Source organism: Melopsittacus undulatus, chromosome 2, assembly GCF_012275295.1.
Source record: "Melopsittacus undulatus isolate bMelUnd1 chromosome 2, bMelUnd1.mat.Z, whole genome shotgun sequence".
In the NCBI taxonomy this organism is placed as follows: domain Eukaryota; kingdom Metazoa; phylum Chordata; class Aves; order Psittaciformes; family Psittaculidae; genus Melopsittacus; species Melopsittacus undulatus.
The window spans coordinates 20518264-20538689 of NC_047528.1; the positions used below are offsets into that span (position 1 = coordinate 20518264).

Consider the following 20426-nt stretch of genomic DNA (forward strand, 5'->3'; position numbering starts at 1 on the left):
TTTTGTAGCACAGTATATTTGAGCCAAAATGAATGCTTCAGTCACTAAAGTAGACCTACAACCTGCATTTCACCATAAAATAAACCAAACTTCCATTGTTTTTTCTAATAGTGCATGTCTGTATGACTCAGTTCAATCATTTATTTTAATGAAAATCTTTTTTCTCCTACTGTCTGGAAAGGAGGCTGAGGTCTCATATCTAGGTCTGAGTGAAGTTAGATGCAACACTTCAGTCAAGCTTGGTAGATATACAAGTTGTATGGTGTCCACTGATTTCAGCAGGAGACATACCTAACATATTTGAGGATGTGAGCTTTAAAGTTTCCAGATCTCCTTTTTTGCACTTGCAAAATGGAGATAAAGTTCTCATAAATTGTTGAAACCCAAGACGACCCTGAAACTTCTAACAAAACTACAGCTGCATTGTCTCCAGTTTGTAGCCATTTCAAGGGACCTTATTTGAATATTTTACCAAGGTAGTATTTTTCATCTAAGAAAAGGTCCAGTACGCATATGTGAAAGTAATTGTTGTCCTACCATATAACTTCTGGAGAGGGAAACGCCTTCACTTTCATTGACAAACGATAGGATTTTCTTCCAGCTACAGCCTCCAGTGCAGTTTTTCTTCGACGTTTCAAATTAATGAACACTTTATCTTAAACAAAATAAAAAGAGTCCACTTTATTACTGATTTCCAGCCTGCAAAAAGAATTGTTCTACTAAAGAGAACAGGAATCCAGATAAAAGTAATCTTTAATAGTTTTGATGTCCCCACATGACAACAGCAAGAATAAACCTTAACATCTTAGAGAGGAATACCACAAATATAAAAGAAACTGAGATTCAGTTTCCAGGCCATGAATCTGACAGAAGAAGACACATTGTAGCCAAATTCACATTGTGCTTCAGTTAAATGACACAAAAGATAAGGTGGTTTGTGGTACAGGGGAAGCTGAACTAGATGACTCTTCCACTCCTAAAGGCCAAGAATCAATAAGTGTCCCAAAAGAACATATTCTGGCAGAGGTGATTTAAGGCACCTTCAGAGAAACAGCAAAGGAAAAGGCAGAAACTTTCTGTATCACTGGTAAACAGCTGTTTCATCAAACAAACAAATCTTTATCACTTCATTGGAATAATCTCAATCTGCTGGAATTTGTTATTTTCCAGTTGTACTGCCCATATTTCAAACTCTCTGGCAAGCTGATGGGTTTTGCCAGAGGCAATAAAACACAACACATTAAAAAAATCTCTTATTCGTTTTTTTTTACCCTCTAACAGCACTTGAGCAAAATATGAACAACTGTTTGAGTGTCTCTTTGATAATACCTATGATGCAACATTTTCCCACATTATATAGACTGCATAAGAATGTTGAATATCTATTAAACAAGTGCAATATTTATTCCAGCTTGCCGTGTACATTGAAAATAACATGCACAAGACAAATCACTAGTTTAATTGCAAAAGTCAAATTATAAATATACAACCCCAATTCTGCAAACCATTATTCACATACAGGCTCTTTCTAACATGGATATCCCATAGATGGGGTTGTTTATGTGAATAAGAGATTACAGGCTACCTTCAACAGTTGCAGCTTCTCTGACTTTAATCTAAAACTCAGTTTCTGACTGCTTCAGGTTGCTATTTAAGAGTACAAGTGGATATCTTGATTAATCTTGTGCTCCCAGTGATTTAGTCCAGGGCTTAAATAGGGAGAATGGACTGAAACACTCTCTAAGAATACCAACATGGTGTGTTCAGACCACACTTTGAGACAAGAGAGAAAAGTTAGATCACTGAAAACATGGAACTAATCAATATTCCATCCATAAGTCTTCTGTCACAGAGGACATCCACCAATCACTTGGTCTTTAATACCAGTGATGCTCCAAAGATACTGGATTGCCCTAATTATAACAGGATGCCACAAAGAAGTGAGTGCCAATGCAAAAAAAAAAAAGTTCTAATTCACATAAATTTGAAATAACACCAGGAATTTCTAGATTTCACTGAAGGTCCAGGCAGTCCATAGGGAACTCGTTTGAGGCTCCCACTATAAAACCATTTTAATGAGTTGTAGTATCTAGTGCTTGTTTCATTTTCTAAAAGGCCTAGTGGCTACCTCCTCCATACACAGCTAGACTATTTTTTAAATCTTAATTTTTTGTAGTAATCAGTGAATAAGTACCATAGAAGAGAAAGAGAAATTCTTCTACTTAAATTCATCTTGAACTTTTTTCCCCCAGACTGTAGTTTGATAGATTGCTTCCTCCAGAACTGACTGAGAGCAGGGTCATCACAGTATTTAGCAGACAACAGTGATCAAACTGAACATTAATAGGTCTACTGCCAACAACACAGAACAGTCATGGAAGTAAAGGCCCGGATTCTCTCTGGTCTCCCTTCTTTTTCTGGTCATGATGAACCTGCTATATATTCATTTCCACTTTCTGTTCAAGACATAAAGCTATTGTATGATTGAACTTGGTACATGAGTATTCAGTATTCTACAAATCTGCATCACTTCTTACCATAAACAATGACTGTTGTGTTAACAGCTTTGATTGATGGTCCGCTCTTCACATGGCAGGTATATTGGCCTTTATCAATATCACGCACTTTGTCAACAACAAGGATGCTGTAAAAAATATTGGCTTCTGTATTCTTCTGGTCAATGCGCTGTGTTACAGAACCTCTCCTCCTTGTCTATATAAATGAAAATGAGCAAGAGTGAGCTTAATCAGATCAATTTTCATTCAGATTTTTATTTTACTATGCTACCAACATATGTAAATTTAAAAAATCCAGATCCCTCTGTACAGCACAGACATGAAAAAATGCCTTAATATTCCCAGAGGTTCAACAACAAAATTATGAGTAACATTACATAGGAAGTCATTCTTATCTTCACCAAAGCTGTAAAAGCATTCAAACTAGTTCTTTCCAGATGAAAATCATCCCTTCTGTATGGCCTTCCCCATCAAGACACCAGCTCCCTATTGCACCCTTTCCAGCATTGCTCATAAAAACCCTGGAAGCCACAATGTGAAGAGCAGCAGATAGTTTGGTGCCTGGATTCAGTGCCATAGTCAGCAGGCATATAGAAGAAGAGAACATTAACACAAGAAAGGGAGGATTCTGGAAACATTATAGATGGAAAAAGGACTAGATTTGGCAAGGGAATAACAGGGTGGAACTGAAGATATTGTGAGTCTGAGGAGTTATTTCCTGCAACTCCCCCTCAGCCTTTGGCCTCAAAGTTTATTTAACCCAGAACATTGTTGGTGTCTCATAAACACTGAGCACTCTTCAGTTACCATCCAAATAAAAACAAAGCAGAATTTCACAAGTTTGGTGCCCAGCTAGGGCTTGGTAAGGCAGCAATGAGCAACATAATGTATTTGGAGCATTTCTTGTCGCCAAGTTGTTTATTTCCAAGGAGAAAAAATGCCAGGGAAAATGGCAAAAAACAATTGCATTTATCTTCCCTATATAATGTAATCATAATTTCAGTTTGTGATTAGGCACAATGAGTGACATAATAAATGATCTTGACTTGAATCACCAGTGTAAATCAAACTGACATGAAAGGAATGGGAGTTGTAAACCTTAAACTAATGTCAAATTTCTTATCAGGCTTATACTGACTCCCTGGCAGTTATTCTGTATGTGACAAGTATTTATGAGGATGCTTCCAATACGGGGGAGGAGAAGCACATTCAAGATCATTCCTGTAAGTTGTCAAAACAAGAGGATTGTTCATGTGGCACTTAACAAATGAGATTTTGGCTAGCTAAATCAAAATATCTTTTCTAAACATGCTGGAGTCGGGTGCCTGACTGTCTGCCAGTCTTTGAAATGAATGTGTTGAGAAAGACAGCCTTGCTGAAAACTTTTTTGTCACAAGAGAGAGTCCCTGCTCAGGACTGAGTGATAGATTTCTATAATCTCACCAGGTTGAAAAGAAGCTCCTTGATGAAACGATTCTAGCATTTGCTCATGGTTATGCAACATAAACAGAGTACATTGTGTAAACATGTTTACTTATCCATTATGCACCAGAAAGAAAAAAGGAAACCTTAACAGACATGTCAGTGAGGGTCAAAATGATGGAATGAGAACCAAGGCAAGCATTTTGAGGCAAAACTCCTCCTGGTATGCTAGATACAGCGTGGTCTGCAGGAAACCCTGTTTTCTTCATTTCAATCACATCACTCACCTCTCCAGGGTAAGTCCACGTCATCTGCACTCTGGTGTTCCAGGCTGCGGTGACAGTGCAGTTAATTGCGAGGCTGTCTCCTTTCAGCAACTTGACAAGACGTGGGGTGCTTAACTGAACGTCAAAAATTGTGTTGGCTGCACGCGATGAAGAGAAAGAAAAGTGAATAATGTCACCAGGGCAGAGTGCTTTTCTAAAGACAGGGAGCGTGTGGAGAGGGCTACTTACTTTCTCGGTGCGTTAGGTACTTTGTGCTGTACTTGTGTCCACCAACAGTTGTCTCACAGCTCAAGAGCCCTATGAATTTGTAGGTTGCCTTAGGTATTCTGAAGCCTTTCATGCTGTCCCAGATTATAGTCTTGCCATCAGGAATTAGGGTTTCTCCTGGAATCTGGAAGTGTCAAATACACAACATAAAAACAACTCATCCTCATGCCACACTCTAATAAAAGCAGCCTAATAAAAAGGAATGTGAAAAAAACACCCTAAATATGCCAATCAGACTATAAAGGGTGACATTTAATTATGCAGGTTTTTCAAGACACATTTTCATCACAAAATAGAGGGAAAAACTGGATGAAGAACGTGAATGTTTTATTTGTTTCCAAGATTTCATTATTTATAACAGGATGCAATTTATGGCACAATATATTGACACTATCATCAGCTTCAGCACTTGGACTGCTATTCTGCTGGCTCCTGGTCGGCAGCTAAAGTGCTTGTCTTAGTGAACCTTTGTAATTTAGTATCCTGGTTTCACCACGGAGCCACAAATACACATTTTTCAATGGAGGTGACAAATGGACTTAATTTGCTGTCATTTTGTGTTATATATATATATATATATATATATATATATATATATAACCCCAACCTGAAAAAGCAATGCATGACATAGTCTTTGAAGGTCAGACAAGACCTCTTGCTTTCACATTGTGCTTTTTGTTATGCTTTATTGAGGGAACAAATATCACCATTTGGATAACACAGATATCAGCCAAAAATACAAAGCCTGGATGCGAGTGTATGTTTATAAAGCATGCTTTTGTGGTAAAAGTAACATGTCTATAAAGATGCCAGAGCAGAGTTTGAGTGAATTAATGCCCTAAGCAAAGACCTCTGGGTCAACTAAGCACCTTGCAGCCCATCACCTCTCACTGTGTACTCAGTCTCACTAAGTCTCCTTCACCTGCTTCTTCTACTTTATTTGAATAGAGGACCTATGTGTTGGCCAGCCCCTTCCTTCCTTTGGCCAAAGCCAGCACGGGTTGCTGCCAGATGCTGCGGGAAGCATGGCTCCCTGGCACCTTTCTGCATGGTACAGCTTCTCTTCAAAAGAGGACAGCTTTGATGCTGCCTCCTCAATGCATGCCAAAAGCTACACTTGAGATCACCTCCACTCATCTCATGCCACTTCCTCCAACAGAAATGCATGATGAATCAGACAAACAATAATTGCACAGCATGAAATGCTGTGGTAGAATTCCTTATCTTTACAACAGCTGATAAGATGCTATAATAAGCATGCAAATAACAGGGGAAGTGTGTGTTACACACAAGTAAAGCCCGTTACATTACAGCCTGCTGGCTACCCTTCAACAATATCTTGGAATCTAAGAGCTCTGTTGCCATTCCTGTTCTAAGTAAAACAAATATTCAAGCTTTGGTTTAAGTAGTTCACGGTTATGCTTTCAAGGGCTTCAACTAGATTTATCATCTTCCTGCTCTGGTGGAAACCAAACTCTTATTGAGCATAGCAATCTATAGGTTTTCTTGCTTCCTGGCAATATAGAATGCAGCACCTAATGACTCGAATGCTGGGATTTTATTTCCAGCTCCAGAAGATTGCATTATGGGGACACCACTTCTTCCTATATCACTGAACGGAAAACAGAATAGCTCTTGCCAGCTTTCCAGAAGTACTAAGCCTGCAGCTGTGAAATTCATTTAACACACCTCTTGATTGCTCTGTGAGCAAAAACTTGCTGGAATCTTCATATTTGGGTGTCACAGATGATAAATAAAGTAAGATATGATGTAATGCACTGTAGCTTGCATGCTTCAGGAAATTCTGGTATTAATTAGGATACACATTTATTTTTCCTGGAATGCAAAACATGTAAGCAACTAATCCTTTCTTTCAAGACTTGGCTTCACCTCTTTCTCCTTCTCAGAGTATACTACCTGGTATTGAAAGGGTAAAAATATCTTACACCACAACCCCAAGCTAAAGGCAAATCAATATGAAAAGAGATAGCAGATATGTCCCAATCTCCACCAAATTAAGACAAAAAAAAATTATATTGCTTAGTAAGAACCTGCCAGGAATTTTCTCAGAAATTTAATGTGCTGAGATTTCAGATGCAACACTACAGTGCCCTTATATGGTCCCACTTTACTAGGTTCCACCCTATGGAAAGCAAAGCCTCATTTACTTTTGATTCTATAGCCACAGAATCTTGTGCATCATACACCCCGGTACACTTCTTACACAGAACAGTGTGTGTGTGTGTGTGTATGCATACACATACAGTAACATCCTAGGTCAAATGACTTTCTTTTCTCTGTATTTTCCTTTCTTTCATGCCATTTAATAGATGGAAACCAAGAGGTCAAATCAGTATCTATATTACCAAAACAGCACTGGATAGAATTTGCAAGCCTCCAGGTCAAGTCAACACACAGGACCAAATCTGTGGCTGCTGTAAAATTCTGCAGACAAAGAGGAATCAAAGACTTGTATTGATGTAGATAAACATCTTATGGTGGTATTGTTTGGCAATTACATGTTATTCTATAAAAAGACAAATTTCTTTTCCTTGTAACAATGGCGATCACTTAAACCACTGGGTACAGAACTCCCTTTATTTAGAAACAAAACATCACTGTCACCTCTACCTGCTTTTTAAGCCAAACAAAAGAACTTCATTAAAAAGAAGCACCATTCTCTGTCTTGATACCAGGTACTTCACTACATATATATAGGACAATTACCTATATATATATATGTTGGCACTTGCTACACCTAGGAAAGGAAGGGTTTCTGCTAATCATAAAAGAAGTCTAGGTTTTCTAAAAGTGGGCGCACTCAAACCGGCACAAATTTCTCTGCAAAGAGAAGCATCCGTTGTCTGATAAATGCATTCATATGTAAAAGGAAGCAGCAAAGTCACTGATGAGAGTGAGGTAGGGTAAAGGCTTGTAGAGATCCTTGTACAGCCAGAGCAAATCTCCAGGGACAGCACTCACTGGCTGTTCCAGAGGACAGAAGAGGAAAGGGGAGGGAGGGCAGGGGAAGAGGTGGGAGGAAATCTCTTCTCCTAACAAGAAATTCCTTCCTGGGCTTCAGAAACCTTTGTCAGTAAAGGTTTACTAAAATGGCACGAAAAGCTTCAGTTTCTTCAGAAAATTCCCATCCAGTGTAAGAGATTTGAGGAAGCTCTTCCGTGAGATGTGAGACAAAGCCTCCAGGGTTTAAATACTCAATGTTTCTAAGCACACTGACACCCAAAAACCTTGTTTAAGAAATACTAAATTGTTGAAATATTTCAAAAGCATTAAAAGAGTTGTAAACAAGCAAACAAACAAAGCATCATCCACAATAACACTTTCAGAGCATGCTTGGATTGAAGTACCTTTTTTAAAGTAACAGCAATGTTTGGTGCTGTAACTCTGCATGGAATGATCATTTCTCTTCCCACAGTCATGTGTATTATTTTAGGAATATCACTGTGCATCTCTACAAATGGGCTGCCTGTATCTGCAAAAGAAGAAAAAGAAAAGGTTAACATCTGAAATTTTAAAACATTGCATGGAAATTGTAATGGTACATACAGCCTTGAAGAACAGGGTTAGCCCTGTCCATAATAAAAACTAGCCAAAGTCCTCAAATCAATCTTCTGTTTATTTCTGTGCAAACAAGTTCAGCAAAATATAACTAAGCATTTGAAAATATTCTTGTCCATCAATATCAATAGCAGTACTTTAGTATCTCCTTTAAAACCCAGAACAGTTGAAGTACATTTTTCCCATTACAGCATCATCTCTACTGCCAAGAAACATGTTTCTTGTTTCAGGGCATTTCTATTTTGTTATCACTAGGAAAAGTAATTATACGGGAAATTACCTGACTATGAGAAAATCCCTACACAGTACATGTTCCTGCTCTCTGTAGAGAAAATTGATGGGAAAAACTCAGGTGAATCCACCAGGAGAAAGACTGTACTGTGGTTATGTAGCCATATTTTCAACTCTGAGGATACAGACTAGCAAGAGTTAATTATTCTCCTTCCCGCTACCAAAATACCTGTATGTCTCTTTTTTAAGTGAGAAGGTAAATGAAAATGCCAGGAAAACATTAATTCCTTTTGACTCAATAACTAAAGCTTGGCAGAGTAGTTTACCGTCCCTTGAACAATCCCTTTAACAAAGGGCATTGTCATAAATAGCTTGCGCTGGGAACAGGGAACATTGCTGCTGCTATTGTTTGAACCACTTAACAAAGAGGGGCTCAAGCCACAGGCTCTGGCTCCAAATCTTCTTTGCAGGTGTTCAGATCTGAAGGTTTGGATTGACTCACATCACATATAGACCAGCTCAAAATTTATGTGAGATTTGGGGTTTAATTCTTAAAAAAGTTGAACATTCAGATCTTAATTCTGTGCTTATCTACAGCTCCAATGTTTTTTCAGGCAAATCCTATTATTCCCGCTTAGTCAAGAGTCTTATAAATAACAATGGAAATCCTTCTTGGACAAGAAAAGAGTAAAGCTAGCAAGAACTGACCCCTTATAAAACCTCAAATTGTAATACTTTAGTCAAGGGTTCTGGCCCCAGGCTTCTGCATGTTGACCTATGTTCACTCGAGTAGTTCTTCAAATGCATTACTTTTGCTTCTCTTTCAAAAGTTTGATCTGTACATTCCAGTGTCATAAAATTGTTCTGCCCTTAGGATCTTCTTGTTTTATTCAATAATATTTTGTGTTTGAGACATCAAACAGGAAGAGAAGCAAATTCTACTTTAGTTTATACTGTGAAAAATCCTGAAGTACAGCATCTCAAATGTACTCCATGACATGGAAAAACTTTTCCTAAAGAGGTTTAATGAAACTGTTATGTAAACTTTCTGAAATGAAAACCACAATGCTTTATTTAATAATAATAGGTGTCAAATGTCCACCAAAATCGTGAAAGGAACTTATGAGTAATAGAGGATGCGTATGTAATAAAAAATACCCTAAGGACTTGTTAGGCTGACGTTTCCTCTGCAGTACGATGCAAGGAAAGACCAAGAATGAACCTGTTTGTAGAATGGTGAAAAGAATCTTTTTTGTTTCAGGGGGTGCAGCCACAGAAGAGGTCATCTGTCCCTTCACATCACCAGACAAAACGATTTACTACTCCCTAAAGAATCGTTTGTCTTTGTCACAAAATCAAGAGCTCCTGCCCAAAACCAGCAAGCTTTGCAAAGTAGTTTCCTGTATCATAATCTCCAGATCATTACAAGTGTGAGGAAGAGCTGTTCTGGGGACTGCCGGTGCTCTCTGCAGACACAGTGTCACCACTCACTGATGCCAATATTGAGGCAGTGGGGGCTGTGCAGCTCAGACCTCATAGGATTCCAGCCCATCTGAAGGCAGGGACAGGAAACGAGCACAAAACACCAAGCTTGGCTTTTTTTCCTTCTACAATGGAAACGCACGTTCACGCCTCGAGAAGTCAATGAAATGCTCTATAAAAGTCAACTAAACACCCCAGCTGCTTTTGGTAGGCTTTAAAGCTCAGTCACAGCCTTTCTGGGTACACTCCCCGCAGAGGTACGCCAAGGCGTCTCCATGCCCCCGCTATTCGCGTGCAGAGCTCCCATTTACATCACTGGGGACTTCCGCCATGGGCCGGAGGGCAATTGATGGCCCCGAGTGCTCCAAATGTCTTCCTGCTTTTGATTAAAAGAAATACGCACCATGTTTCCTAGCACAGTTTTGTTTTCATAATGAGTGTGGAGGCTTTTCCTGATTCCCTTTGATTTTATTCTCCTTCTGTCTTAATGGCCATAAAGGGATACTCTCAGTGCCTCAAGACCAGAATCTGGTACAGGATCTACCAGCCTGGGTGAGGTAAAGGTGAACCCACAGCAGCATGATGGCAGGTTATTTCACATTGGTAAGGTATGCCAACAACATAGAACCCTTCATTCTCTAAAGTAATAGCACTCCATGCTTCTATTTCCTCCGCATCATAGCCCTAGCTATTGCCAGTGTCTTTGCTACACTTCCTCTCAATTCCTTCCTGAGGGAAAGTAAATGCCATCCTTCCCTGAGCAGCCAGCTGGCAGTCCATCTGGGATGATCTAACCTCCTGCCAGAGGTCTTCTGGGCCAGCTTCATTCACTTTTACATTCAGAAAGCTCTAGACATAAAAAGAACAGTACATATTGACCTATCTTGAAGACCACATCATTCAGGTCTATTGGGGTTTGGAATGGAGGATCTAAGAGGGTCAACCTTGAGTTATGGGTTTTGGGTTTTTTTTCTCTTCAGAGCTGCCTACAGGAATAGCAAAATGAAAGATGGACAGCCAGAATATTTGCAAAGGTTACTTTAGAAGTCAGTTTGGTGTATTTTTAAACTGTGCCCGGAATTACTGATCACGTGCTGGTTTGACTGTGTTCCTTACAATATCTCTCAGTTACAATCAACATGAAAACACAAAGAGCATTTATGAAATCACAAAACCCATGAAGGTTACTTGCTATATTGTTAAAGAACATAAATAACAGCTTTTTATTAAGCTGGTTGGCAGCCAGATACAAACTTGATAAGAGATTTAACACAACCAATGTTGTGTCTGGTATCAGTAACCTGTCTAGGCTATTTATGGGTTTTGCACAAACAACTGAATTAGCCAACACTGAAATGCCAAATTCCAAAAATATGGAGAGGTTTTTTATTTCCACAAGCTTCAGCTACTGTTCTGGGTTGTTTTTTTTTTTTTTTTTAAATAATCTGAGCTATGTAAAACAGAGCACTTACACATGCATTTGCAAGAAGAAAAGTCTCTGCAGGAAAATCTGAGCTTCTTGAAATCTCTAAAAGCTTGTCTTCTGAAGTTCTTCCAAAATACCTACTTACACTTGGCTCATCATTAAGATCTTTTTCAGGCTGAAAGAGCCAAAATGGTTTCCTCATATTCACATAACACCCTTTTCCCTGATGCATGTGGTGAGAGGACCAGTCTTTGCTGAAGTACGGACATAGACAACTTCATTAAAGTTAATGGGCCAATTGCCAAATTCCCCTTTCCGTTGTAGGGATTCACCCTAACCATCTTTATTTATTCCTGCTAAATTGGTAGGCCTATTCAGAATTAATTAAAGGGGAACCTGTCACACCTGAGTGGCTCTCATTTCACTTGCGTTTTGAAAATACACATTGCTCACGAGGATGACCAAACTGGTAGTGCTCTCACTGGGCAAAAATAGGGGAATTCTGCCATGAGGTTCATCTGGTCTGCTGTAGACACCCATTTTATGATGAGATGAATCATGCTCTAAGAAACACACCTATTCAACTTGCTCACATGTAGGCGTCTATGTTCCTTAAGAAGAAAAGAAAAAAATAACCTCATTTTGTATATCTGGAAGCACAACATTTAACTGCAAGAAGAGCTTTTCCACTGTTGCCTCTTCTTAGCCTATAAAATTATACTTTTCAAATTCTTCCTAAACCTTGAAGGAAGACTTGAGATAAAAAAATTAATAATCACAGATGTCCAGGGGAAAAAAAAAATAAAAAGGAGGGGAATACTTTATATCTGGAGCACATTCAGATACAAAGCATTGCTAGCATAACCGTACAGCAACTTTTAGTCAGGGTTTGTTTGTTTTCTTTTGGGGCTAGTTATACTATGCTATCATATGTGTAGGTGATGATACTCTGATGATACATAGTTAAAAACCTTAAGAAAAAATATTCTTACCCACTTTAGCAGGGAAATCCACACTAGAGCAATTAACTATGTTTAGAAAGCAATCTCTGGAAAGGCTAATGGACATCAGGAACACTTTTTCAGATGTGTCCCTCCCTTATGATACTTCATCTCAGAAATGTATTTCTGTTTCAGCAGAAGCCGTAAGCCTTGTCAAGGAAGGATCTCAGAGCACCTAATGCATGGCCTTTGATGCTGCCAAAGCATCCATATATGTTCCACTCAATACAGTGTACTGTGATGTGAAGTTGATGTACACACAATGACAAACATGGCAATTATAAGTGATTGAATTCAGCAAGTCCAAGAGGGGTCTGTTTTGTAACAGGAACCTCATTAGACACTAAAAACATGTCTACATACTTGATACAGCTGTAGCATAGTTTAATTTCAACTAGTTTCCTTTTCATAACAGAAACACTATGATATTATTGACTCTGACAGTGTAAGCCAAAACCATAGTGCTCATACGTTAAAACTGTACCAAAAGCAAAGACAAAAAAAAGGCGCAGGATAGGAAGAGTTACCCAGGCTTCAGTAGGTTCTTCTCTCAGTACATTATTTCCAAATAAGAAGGAAAAAGAAGAAATTCTTCCTTTCTGTTAGCTTTTCTTACTGCTTATTTCACCTGTTGCATTATTTTGACTTGGACATAACTGATCTTAAAATACCATTTTGGGGAACTCCTTGGATGCCTTTCTTGCTCTGCAGCATCGTAGCTCTAGGGTTACAGAAGATAATCCAAACTAAATCTTAAATCCATGTCTGTTCTGGGGCTGGATCTAGCTATCTGTCAACATGTGAACCTCCCAAGGAGATGCCATACACTCAGCACAATACAGCATTAGAGTCTGAAAATGCACTCAAAGCCTCAGATATTTTAGCATGTGAAAGGCTTACATTTTGAACCATTCACTAATGCTAAAGCCCTTCATTTTGGACTGTCCAACGTCAGACGCATCTCAAGCCAAATATCGCAAACTAGTTGATATGTTTGATGATCTAGGCATTGGTGAGTACAAGTACTCATAGGACTTGCATCTTTTATTCCCTATATTTGATTTGTGTCACTGACTTAAACCATTTCAAAGCAAGACATCTATTCTAAGCTTGTTCTCCAGATTCTTTGTAAAGTCATTGGTGGAAATACATATCAGAAGGTCCTCTTTTAAGTACAGAGAACAGGTGACTGACTCAGCCTAGAGGTTTAATTTTAAAACAGAGTATTTTGAATGGTGTTCGATTGAAGTACCAGTACACGACTCATTTTTTGCTCATTTTGCAGCCAGAAGACATGCACAGCAGGAGTGTGAGGAGAGATGAAGAGAGGGAGAACACTAAGAAATGGGATAATACCCTAAAGCCAAGTAAACTTCACCTAGAAAAGAATTATTTGCTGCAGCAGAACGAAGGCATTACTATTATATATCACTAGTTGAAAGCTGTCTTCACCACAGGAAGTAATAACATATTACTTCCATTTGAATCAAAATTTGCTTACATTCTTGCAAAAATTGAACACTGATATATCAATTTAATTGAGCTTATATGTTTTTCCTCTGTCATACCTTGATCAAAGGCAAGAGACAATGAGATGAACGTTTTTGAAGGGAACAGCACTTTTTTAAAGTGAATTAGCAACTGTAAAAGAGTATCTTGGAGATACCAGTACAAAGACGGGCAGAAAGAAAAGCCTTTAGCACTGCCCTAGGAATATCTGGAAAGGATTCAAAACATTATGCCGATAATTTGGTGTTTCTTAAGTGTCTTTATTTCATAAATACCTTTTTTCAAGCAGAGAACTGCCCATGCCTCCCTCTAAGGTATGCAAAGTGTGTTCATTACAATCTTTTCGTCTTATTACTAGGCTGCAGTTGTGTAGTAGAATAAAGATCTGAGCAGTTTTGGGTCTGAAACAGTGAAGAAATTGACAAAGAAACTTTGCTCCATTTCATGGTTTTCCCATGGTTCATGGTGGAAATCAGGCCATCAGTTCCTTAGAGCAAAGTCCAAGGCTCTTAAGAGAATGCATTTCCCTTGCTTGTTGTCTCAATTTCTGAGATGTGTGTGGTCAAGAGTTGCTGCTGCGCACACTGTACACTGATTCTCCTGTGCAACCCAGTAGTGACCTCTCCAGCTGAAAGAAGGGTGGTGTCAGGACTAGCTCCTCTAAGAGAAGTCACCAGCCTGCCTTGTTCTTGATCACCCAAACAAGTGCTTCAAGTCATCCAGGGGCACATGGGACCTGCAGTCTCATCATCATCTTGCACCTTGAGGTTTTTTTCTTATAGAAGCTCATCTTCTACCACAGCATACACTCATTACTGAACCAAAGGACTTGCTGGGTTTATTGTTTTGTTGTAGTTTTTTTTTTTTTTTGAGGGGAGAGGGCTGTTGGATTTTATTTAATTAATTATTTATTTTAATGCAGTTCATATTCAGTATCACTCTAATTACGGAAATGAATAACATTTTTAAAACAATAAGTGATGGCTTCCTGTACAAACAATATCAACTTTCCTGATTCGGATTCTGTGTTTGTAAATAGCAACTAGCATGCTAAGACATGGGAAACAGGCACCTTGGTGATCCACATGGAGCTAATATGGGAAATGGACTGACACAACGTCCTGCCACAGGAAACAATACAAAACTGGTAGGGACTCACATTTTACAAATGTTTGTTTCCTAAGCACCCACAAATTCATTTAAAATACAACTAAACTCAGGAAAGGTAGTCTTCAAACAGGATTTTGTTACCCCATTCTCACTCTCACTTGAGCCAGATAGCTGAATTTCATTCATGTTCACAGAAACAAAGACATATATTAAGATATTCCTAAAGTATTTTCTTTCCTAATGCTACACTGATGAGAAAGGGTGACTTTTGGTACTCAGCATCTTGTTTCTTTTCAACTTACTCTACAATTCTTCCTGAAACTGTAAAATTTTTGAGGACTAACATACCTTTCCCTTGGGGCAGAGAGGCAATTTCAACAGGCATGAAAGGAGCTGTTACCCTCACTACCAGTAGTTTGCCCTAACTGTCACATGGGCTTATTAGGACACAGTCAACACTCAAGTGTTGAAAATTTGATTTTTAATTAAAGTGACTGTCAGAATTAATTGTGCGAACACTAAGATGGCAAAGAGGTCTAAGCTTGATACAGGTTTGTCCCTTAAACATTTTACTGTTTTTTTTTGGCAAGTAAGGTAAAAGAAGAAACATAATCTATCTTCAACATTGACATCAACATCTAATGACCGAGTGTCCTTGAAAATCAAGAAACCAAGATATTTAGGCAGTCTTCCTTAACATATCTGGGAGAGGTGGGAGCGGGGAAATGGTCTGTCCACAACTATTTCTACAATGATATGTTTCTCTTCCATCACTGTGTGAATTAGGGAGTTAATCTTGGCTCGCATACATCTAATTGAGAAACTCTTTCAGACATGAGCAAATTATGCTACACACAACTCAGGAAAGAGGTGAAGAGTTAGAAAGATTGGTTGTAGCTTCCATTTCTAAAAATTCAGGATATGCAAAAATTAACATTTCAAGTAGGAAAGAGACCAAGAGAACATAAAGAAATCTCTTTATATTCTAGAGTAGGTTTAGCAGAGACCCTAGGTTCTCAGTCAGAGTCACAACCATCCTTGCTCTTTTCATGTGGTGAATGGAAAGGATTGCGGGTAGATCTCAACGAGAGATGACAGCTAAGGTGGGAGGTTCAAGAGAGTCCCATGACAGGAAACTTGCAAAAGTCGTGCAAGAAAGTATTGAGTTTTCCTAGGCAGCAGGAAATGTTGGTCTCTAAATGAGTAACCTACTTTGGTTATGCTTCCATGGATGCATTAGTAGTTGGATACCAAATGAATCGCATGAAAATAGTTGGGGAGAAAAACACTCTGCAGTATATTTCAGGTGAAAGAAAGCAGGATGAACAGCATAAGTTATTCAGTAATTCTCAATAACACACAATAGTGAGGGGATCTTATTTTCTATCATTGCAGTGAGAGGTCCACTTTATTCTGCTTTTTACAGCACCAGTCCGACTTTGTGTCACAAAATTAAAACAAAGGCTAATTCACTCTGAATTAACTTCATTAGCATGAAACACCAATTGGAAAACTTCCAGTTGCACATTCTCTGTAATATGGGCTTTCTAAATCTTTGAATCTTATGTCTTAGGGTAATCTATTAATTTTATTACGTAAAAATCAAGAAAAACTAAAATATAAAATTAAACCAAATCCCCAATTTCTTCTTTCATTATTGTATCTATTGAGTTCAACTGTTCTGACAAGTATCTGATTAATATTCTAGGGAAAAAAAAAAGCAAACAGGATCAGAAAGTAATTTCTGTAATAGCCTCACTACATTGCACTATACTTGTTTGTTGAACACAATTCTGTGTTTAGTTTGATTCATTTATTCTAGGTTTTTACAATCTGTGTAATGTGGACTACAGAATATGACTCAACATGCAAATAGTAATTTTCTACAGCATGAGATAATTCAGAGATCTAGATAAACACCTTTGGCATCCTTCAGGTGCCTAGAAATCTATAATCTTACACAGACAGGTTAAAGTGGACATTGTATCGGACATATGGTTTCCATCAGTCATCATCTGATTCTGTAAGGTATGATTTCTCTGGTACCCATTTCACAGATTCACTTCTAGTCTACTTATATGTGGAGTTCTATTTGCTCTAGCAGACTGGGTGAATTGGGTCTTTTCCTTTCTTTGTTTTTTTCCTAACAGATAACACACTAACATTTGTATTTGCAAGCTCTGAGAGCAGATTTTATACACTGATTGGTAAATTACCACACATTTTACATGTCTGAAAATACCATTCAAAATCCTGTATTTAACCACTGAACTGTCTTATCCATTTTGCTGTACTGAAATGCAAATACCAAGAAGTGTTAAAAAACAATCTTACCGTTAATAAATACATAAACTGTAGATTCCTTCTTCTTTTTTGCCGGACTTGTTGGATATTTGCAGCTATAGTTTCCAGTGTCACTTGCTTGAGTTCTGCTCAAGGTCAGGCTGCTGCAGGACTGCTTCCCATTCCTTCCACAGGCATATTTAATTACTTTCAGCCTTTTGCTATCCTTACTTAGAGTTTCAGGCAAAGACCATGAATGAACCATTTCCCCCCTGCAAATACAGATAAGGAAGCAGAAACAATTATGTTGGGCTGCAATTATATAGCTCCAGTTCCCAAGCTTTCTTTTTATTATATCAGGCTATTTCTGGGGTTCTCTTTTATCTTGTTTTCCAAAAACAACAACAGAAACAACAAAGAACTATCAAACAATTGCCATTGAAGTTCACTCTCCACCTTTCCCCACAACAGAAGGTTTCATTTTTTTCTAATTTCAGTTACAAAAAAAAAAAAAAAAAGAAAGTGTCAGGTATATGAACTCTCAGCCAAATTATCAGAACCCAACTCAGCTGGTTACCTGCAGGTGAGATCTAAAGACTGTCCTGCTTGAACAACGTGCTGTGTGCCATTTATACTCAACTCAGGAACTTTTAATTTTGATCCTGAACTAGATCCTAGAAAAACAAAGAAAAGAAAAAAAAACCAAACATTAACAATGACAAATCATTTTGTTCCCAGTCCACTCACATTTATGATGTTACAATGGAAGGGAAAAGCAAAGAAAATGGGGTGCACCCCTCACTGCACATACTGTCTTCCTGCTGTCCTGATTCAGGACTCACATAATCTTCCACAAGAACTACTCAGGAAAGAAAGCTGGAATGAAAGCTATGCAAGTTTCAGTCAGCAACTTTGCTGTCAAACTGTTCACTGAGCAGACCGTAAAGAAAGTTCAGGACCTTGCAGTTACATATCTAACCAGGGAAACGTGCCCTCAAGCACTGCTGGCTGCATTTCCTTAGGAAACACTACCATGACAGCCCCTTCAATGGCAAGGGCAAAAGTCGGCCACTTCCATGGTAAAAACCACATATTGACCTCTAAGATACTGAACTCTTCTTGCTCAAGCCACTTGCTGGAAAGCTGGAACTGCTCTGGAAGAAGCAAAAAGGGATTAAGGATCTTCCCTTCCTGACTGAAGGTCACAGCACTGTTACCTACAGTCCCTCACTAGCTTCAGGCTTCCTACCAGTGGAGTGGTGTCAAAAGGTAACTGAACAGCTTTACATTAAATTTTGAGAACAAGATCAAGCACCTTCCAGACCATATTTGCAGTTTATTGAGAAAGCAAGCATGTCAATATGGCCCCAGTCATGGCCAGAACATTCTGGTATACATGAAACCCTGGGTGTCAATAACACATGAGGTGGCTTAGGACACTTGAAAACATCTAGGCAAGCTTCTCACAGGCCATGTGAAGGTAATCTTTAGTGAGTCCACGAAAGAGCCCCATGGTCAGAAGACTAGAAGAACTTTGGACCTTCCCTTTCATTGAACCAGCAAGTGCTAGAAAGGCATAATGTTTTATATTTGCCCCATAAGAGACTACAGCCACAAAAGCTTTCATGGCAAGCTGACAGAATTGCATTCCTCAGGGAAAAAAACAGTCCTTGATCAATCCCATTGCCCTCACACTGACAGCAAAGTGTTCCAGAAGCGAGAAACATAACAAGAAAATATTTTGAAACAGTTCAAGTCAAAAACCAGCTTAAGTCTAAATCTGGACCTGAATGCAATTTGTGAAGATTTTGGTGTTGTGAGAGAGGAGCATAGGGTACCCTGGATCACTTTACTCCAAGTATTCTTGTATGTTGTCAACATACAAGAAAAGGAGCATCATGTAAACAAGGGTAGTGCAGATTTTCCACTAGAACTCAGTCAAGTGCTGATAGCTTTCAGTTTATCTATTTAAAGCTTTTTCAAGAGGTCCCTACCATAGCCAAACATGAACAGCCACACACACCGAACATAGCAGCAATACACAAACGTTATTTGGCTGCTACGTATCCTCTACCGGAAAGGCCTCCTCCTTTGCTGGCTATAGAAGGGGCTTTTGGACACCAGCTCCTGCTGAGGTTGGCAATTGAATTTTGGCTGCATAAACCCTCTAAAGACAATGGCTGCTCCAGATTCAGCAGCTTTCACCCAGCAGCAGATGTAGCCTCAGATTAGAGGCTGAATAGCAAAACTTTGTTCTGAGATGCGGACTTGCACTCCTTCAGTCTGAGAAAAGCCTAGAAGCCAAGTCTCCACTTTTGGAGATGCTCAAAACATCAATACAACAAGTATTTTGTACAAAAGGTGAAGAGGCACTGCCCTCATCTACTGGTCTGGGGGCTTAGGTTTTGTTTTTGAGGAGCCAGATATGCTTCATTTGTCAGTATTTCCTGGCGATTCCCCTATAACATCAGTGGAGACAAGAGGTCTAAATCACCTTCTGGAACTTCTTAGCACTAGCCACATAGAGAAGCAAATAGCCAATTAGGTCTGCAAATCGGTTTGTTAGAGGTGTTCAGAGACCTGTTTCTCTTCCTTGGCAATATAGGAAATGTACACTGTAGGGGTTAACTAACTTTTAGCTGACTTTTGGCATCTAAGTTAGTTACATTTATGTGCATTTTTCTTTTTAGCTGCGTGTATTATATTTAAGCTGTGGCTCCAGTATTTTTCTTGTATATACTATCATACATCCCTATTCAAAACAAGATTTAAAGGGTACACTTAAGCTTAGATTTAAACTAAATTATAGCTCACTTAAACAAGCTTCAAGCAAGGGCATAACAAACCTTCAGAATAAAGAGATTTTCTGAACTGCAGCACAAATATTACCAGAAATTTGAATGATGATGCTACACAAATACACGTATTTTCTCTCTGATTTCTCTGGACAATCATACTTCTAACTAGAAATTAACATATTTTGCCAGCTGCTAAGGGACAAAAGAAAAGATGTAGCAGATCTCTGAAGAAAAAATTTGTTACATTATGTATTGCAAACATACATTTTTTCACCTACCATTTATGGATCTCTACTCTGAAATGCTGGGTCTCCCTAAGAGCACACTGCACTTTTATGGGAGAGTCTTCCATAGATGCTTACAGTCTATGAGTCTACTCAAGTGCTGTCCTTGAAGCTAAACACTGAGAAGCTAAGATGGTACAAGAGCTTGGGCAGCTTCTTGAAAAAAAAACTCAACTTTGTTGAGAGGGTCTGTCAATGTCCTCCAGCTAAATAATCTGACAGTTTCATGAA

At 38.7% G+C, this 20426-nt stretch overlaps 1 protein-coding gene across 2 annotated transcripts in view; it reads right to left on the reverse strand.

Moving 5' to 3' along the window:
* Positions 1-20426, reverse strand: part of FLT1 (fms related receptor tyrosine kinase 1) — a 111893-nt gene that overhangs the window by 78095 nt on the left and 13372 nt on the right. For both annotated transcript variants that reach the window (XM_005149776.3, XM_031049524.2), the window contains exons 2-8: positions 17691-17787; positions 17165-17385; positions 7861-7985; positions 4454-4616; positions 4226-4362; positions 2538-2712; positions 538-655 (exon numbers count right to left, since the gene is read on the reverse strand). In XM_005149776.3, the coding sequence (XP_005149833.2) occupies positions 538-655; positions 2538-2712; positions 4226-4362; positions 4454-4616; positions 7861-7985; positions 17165-17385; positions 17691-17787 (1036 nt within the window). The remainder of the gene's footprint in view (positions 1-537; positions 656-2537; positions 2713-4225; positions 4363-4453; positions 4617-7860; positions 7986-17164; positions 17386-17690; positions 17788-20426) is intronic.